Source organism: Lupinus angustifolius, chromosome LG09 (assembly GCF_001865875.1).
Source record: "Lupinus angustifolius cultivar Tanjil chromosome LG09, LupAngTanjil_v1.0, whole genome shotgun sequence".
Classification (NCBI taxonomy): Eukaryota; Viridiplantae; Streptophyta; class Magnoliopsida; order Fabales; family Fabaceae; genus Lupinus; species Lupinus angustifolius.
The window spans coordinates 8,049,795-8,055,262 of record NC_032017.1 but is presented as its reverse complement, the minus strand read 5'-3'; the positions used below and the strand labels follow the sequence as shown (position 1 = coordinate 8,055,262).

Genomic DNA, 5,468 nt, shown 5'->3' with positions numbered 1-5,468 from the left:
CAAGTATCTTTGCACTGGTCGCAATCTTGTTTGAGTCGGGAACATCCACAGGTACGTGTCTAACTCTCCAACGGACATTTTTTCATCCACAAAACTCGAACCCAAAAACTTATTTAAAAGAAATCAAACATATACCACTTGAATCAACATCATTTGGTCTTCATGACATAATTTGAAACAATATATTTATATTCTTGATAGAAAGTAAAGGAGAAAAGTATAATTTCCAACAATAAGTGACGTGGAAGCTTGTTGGTTGTATTAAAGACCAGAAAAGCGGGAGCAGTGTAACTGTATAACAAACAACACACAATCAATAGTGAGTGAGTGTCACAAAATGAAGAGAGGAGAAGAACAACACAACCTTGATAAACAAATAGGTTGTATGGCCACTTTCCTTCACATCTTCGACCGCCACCACATCCTCGCCGGAAAACGCCTTCCTTCTCCTATAACTCATTCCTCCTCTCAACAACCCCATAATTACATCATTACCTCACCACCAACACCTAATACACCCCTCCCCCTCCCACTTCAATTTTCTTCGAGGCTATCTCTTGACACCAGTAGGGCAATGACGACTAATTGCTCTGACAGTTTAGAGATAGCCTCTGAAAAGCAGCGACCATCAATTAGTGTGGTCGCTAGACTAATGGGTCTGGATGAGCCTACTCCAGATTCGGAAGCAGAACGATCTTCTGCTTCTGAAACTGGAGCGGATAGAGATTATCAGTCTCTGCCTCTGCCCCATCATCATTATCGCTTCTTTGATACTAGTAACAATTTCCGGTTGAAAATAAAACCAAACATTGCATCAGATCCAAAACAAAAACCAGAAGCTAAATTTGGAGGAAAAAAGAAGAGCTGCTTCTATGATTCTGGTGATTTTTTTCCAGAGAAAACAAAAAAGACTAGTGTCACTGTTGGTAGTGAAATTGAGAGGAGATTGAAGAAGAAAGGGATTGATGAACCTTATAAGGATGATCTTCATGCTCTTAAACAAATTCTTGAGGCATTACAGCTTAAAGGTCTTCTTCATTCCAACAATTACAAATCTACTCTTCCAATAGACCAATCTCCAATTGTTGTCATGAAGCCGAATAAAATCCAGCCTAATGTGAGTAATTCTCCACAACCTTCTAGCTTCGGGTCCAGTCCGAGGCGTATTCGGGCTGAACCCGAAGCTATAAGGGCTCAATTGCAAGACAACGGAAGGAATTTGAGACAGCCTGGGAACTGTGTGCGAAGGAGTCCTAACCGGATGAGGAATGTACCGGTTGGTTCAGTGAACTCAATGAAAGTGAATATGAGAAGAAATGTACCGGAGCAGCAGGTGACAAGTCGGTCGAAGAGGAGTGTGGCGGAGGAGGATGAATCATCCACCGTTTCAGATACCAGTTTAACAACCATAAATTCAGAGGTATCTGATGTTAATTTGACTTTATTTTTTCAATTCAATTTGTAATAATTAAACTTCATATTCATATGATATATGGTGATTACATATTTATATTTCTATATAGTATATTTCTTTATTCCGATAGGAGATATTTCTATAATCTCATCACTTTATACAAATAATGATTTTAAAAGGTATATACTTAAAAAAACAATGAGGGATGAGGTGTCAAAATGAGCTACGAGTTTGGGTTAGCTCACATCGGGTTCGAGCTAAATTCTAAAATACTTAATCTATTTAAAAATATATATATATATATATATTATTTGATATCAACATATAATTTTTCTAACACATTTGTTGTGCCAAAAAATGAAACCAAACTAATGCATTATCTTTGAGTCAAGACGTGATGTTTAGTCCAAGCGTATGACTTTTAACATAACTCTTTTATTAAATCTCTCATTTTTATTGGACTCTCACTCTTTAATATAATATACTCTGTAACTTCACTTTAATATATAAACTTTTGGATATTATAAAAAATATTATCTTTTGTACGTTCTTTATAACATTTTTATTGTGAACTATTATATTAAATTTGGTTGTGTGAAGTTTTACATAGTAAACAATTATGTTAATTTTAGTTTTGTAAACTTTATTTTCTTTATTATATTTTTGTTGTAAAAGTTAAATCTAATTAATAGACAATAACACAATATTTATTTTTTATTATAAGTTGTTTTGTAAATTTTCACTTAGTGCTTATTACCAAACCAAAGGTCCCAGCAAAAAGTTAAAACAAATATGTAAACCGGGTAACCCGAACTCGCCCGGGTAAGCCCACATGATCCTAGATTTAAAATAGTATGGCCGAGTCGGGCTAAAAAACACAAATTCTATAAAAAGTACTTAATATGTTATTCAGGCCCTATAAACTTTTGGGCTTTGATGAGCGGCCCGCTCATTTTGAGAGTTCTAGATTTTCTTACTCTTCATTCTGGTCATCAATTCTAAAAATAAAAAAATAGATAAAAATATATATTTTACTAAGTTAGAAGGATAAGATCTCGATTCATTTATTTGTATTACTTATCTAATAATAATTAAAAATGAATAATGAATAATTGATTGACAATATATAATATTCTTACGCATTTAGTGTATAGATCCTTTTCTCTTTCATAAATGACTACTTTTACTTTTGGATTAGAAAACTAGAGTATATGTTATATGGTATGAAATCCATTGATAATATATTTAACTTAAATTTGAGTATGCTTTACCTTTTATAGAAGTGAATGATAGAAGTAAATGAATAAATTTTTTTATTTATATAGAGAGAGATAGAGACTATGAATATGAATGTTTGTTTGTTTGTTTGTGGTGGCAGAGGTATAAGATGGAAGAGTACAGAGAAGGAAGGAATGTATTAGAGAGGTGTGATAAGCTTCTAAACAGCATAGCAGAAATAACAACAGAGTTAGAACAACCTAGTCCAGTGTCTGTGTTTGACTCTTCCTTTTACAAAGATGACTCACCTTCTCCAATAATAAAACGCTGCATTCACTACAAAGGTAACTCATTTTTTATACTCCCTCCTATATTTCACTAACATTTTCAATTGTTATAGTGGCAACCTCATGTTTTAATTCACTATGTCCAATATTTGTGTTAAAGAAAAGGAATATTATTATAAAAATTGTTGCCGTACATACAACGTTAAATAAATGACAGTGGCAGACAAGAATATGTCAACAGTGTCGGTATCTTTGTTCTTTTCAATTAGTTTTATGTTTTTAACCCAAATCATATATGAAAGCCCCTATATTTATCTAAGATATGGGTATACATTATAAGAATGCATGTCAATATGGGGGACATAAGTAATTTTTTACTTCAATACATGATACGGTTTAGATATATTGAACAAATTTATAAAAACTATACATTTGATATGATATAGAATATTAGTCTTATTGGTTATCCTAATTGCAATTTACTATAAGATACTTGTGATCATGATAAGACGTCTTGATACAATTTAAAAGAAATCTTAGTCCTATACAATAGCCTACGATTCAATAGCATATTTCCTAAATTAATGTGGGGTGCTAGGGATATAATATACAATGAGGGAAATATATTTTACAATATAGGGGATAGATATTTATAAAAAAAAAGATATTTGAAATTGTATCGTGATGTATCAAAGAAGTATTCAAAGTGTATCATATAATAGATATTTAGAAAGATAAAAGAAAAATATGGTATACATCTTCAATATGTATTTGGAACTTGGAAGTATCATATACATGTTAATATTAGATAAGAGTATAGTACCAACACTCCATTTTTTGGAGTACTTGGGCTATTGATACCATTCAATTAAATTAAATTTGGAAGATACTCCCTCTTTTGTTGACCTAATTTAAAAGATCATTTAAGAATTTAATATAATTTAATCCTAATATCTCTATTTAAACTTAAAAATCATATTATAGAAATATTGAGAAATATGAGGTAAAAAGAGAAATAATATATAAATCACATTATAGAGTATTCATGTGTTTCTCAAACATAATAATAATAATAATTTTTTTTAAAAACATGAAAAAAAATTAAAGTTAAGATATCCAACTGGGAAGTATATAATAGTTGTTACAGTTGTGTCTATATTTTTATAAATGAACGCTTAACTACCAACAAGATGTTGATCTAATAGTATAAAACTTGCTATTCTCAGGATGATTAAAATATCAAGTCACACACTTTAGGGAGGGATACTTTCGTAGTACAAAAAAGTTAATGTCTTACCATCATCATTTTTGTTCATGACATTACTTGATATTGAATTAATGAATGAATTTTCAGTCAATTTAGATTATTATTAAATGAGTTTTAGACTATTATTAAATGAGTTTTAGTGAAATAACAGAATTAACCGGAAATTCGGAAGATGAAATGTGGAGTGCAGCTTTATGTTACAATGGAGCACAATATGAAGATAGTGACGATTTTCATTATGTGTCTGAAATAATGCGTGCTTGTAATTACTTTCCAAACGACACCAACGTTTTCATGTTACTAGAAAAGCAACAATTCCTCAAGGGAAACGACACTTCCAAAACCTCCATACTCCGAAGACGCTTAATTTTCGACACAATTCAGGAAATTCTTAACAAGAACAAACGTTTGCCACCATGGAAGGCAGTTTCATTAGTCGGAAACAAGTTATGGTTAGAGTTTAAGAGAATGAGAGATAGAGAAGATGAGAAATGTTCAGAGGAATTGGTGGATGTAATAGGTTGGATATTAAGGAAAGACATGGGAGAGGAAGTGATGAATGAATGTCCTATGGAGATGGGAGATGTTGTTTTGGATATAGAACGTCTTGTGTTTAAAGATCTCATTGGAGAAATCATTAGAGATTTAGCATCATTTAAGGTTTCAATGTTTCCTAGGAAATTCATGTTTTGAATTTAAGAATGTAGAGGGAATGAATCAATGGATGATCATAGCAAAGTATTTACCTTCAAATGATGTCACTTTTTTCTTTCAAATTTTGGGGCATTTATTTCTTATTTTTTGTTTCTTGCATATCACCTTTTTACTTTATTGTGTGATATTTGAAATAAATCCGAGCCGAAAATCAAATCGAAAGAGTTTTAGTATTAAATTTAAATGGTTAAATTGTCTTTTATATGTAATTAATAATTACCTATAAATATATAATTATTTATAAATGCAAAATTTTATATAATTAATAATTACGTAGAATTATATTGAATTAACACATTGTTGAACATGAGTCAAACAAAGCATAAAAGCAGTATTCGGTTTTTTGTTTAAATTTTAATTGCATATTCTAGTTCACTTTTCGTGTTACTCCAGTTTAACCGAATTTAGTACGATTGAACTAAAATTTATTCAAAGCGGTTCAATCTCTCATCCAGTTAACACTATAAATTAGAGTCATTTTTAAATCCAATTAGCGATGGTCGAACCACCGTTTCGGATTCGATCTAGTCCTCACCACATTGATTTGAACCACTCAAACATGTTTTTT

General features: G+C 31.2%; 1 protein-coding gene across 2 annotated transcripts; it reads left to right on the top strand.

The window, feature by feature from the left end:
- LOC109355742 (protein LONGIFOLIA 1-like) lies at positions 223-4,955 on the top strand. Of its 2 annotated transcripts, none has more exons than XM_019598947.1 (3): positions 223-1,420; positions 2,793-2,975; positions 4,346-4,955. In XM_019598947.1, exons 1-3 carry the CDS (start codon positions 338-340, stop codon positions 4,877-4,879), a joined length of 1,800 nt encoding a protein of 599 aa, XP_019454492.1. In that variant the 5' UTR covers positions 223-337; the 3' UTR covers positions 4,880-4,955. The 2 variants fall into 2 exon arrangements, with proteins under 2 accessions (XP_019454492.1, XP_019454491.1); XM_019598946.1 differs by having other exon boundaries at positions 2,793-2,976; positions 4,338-4,955.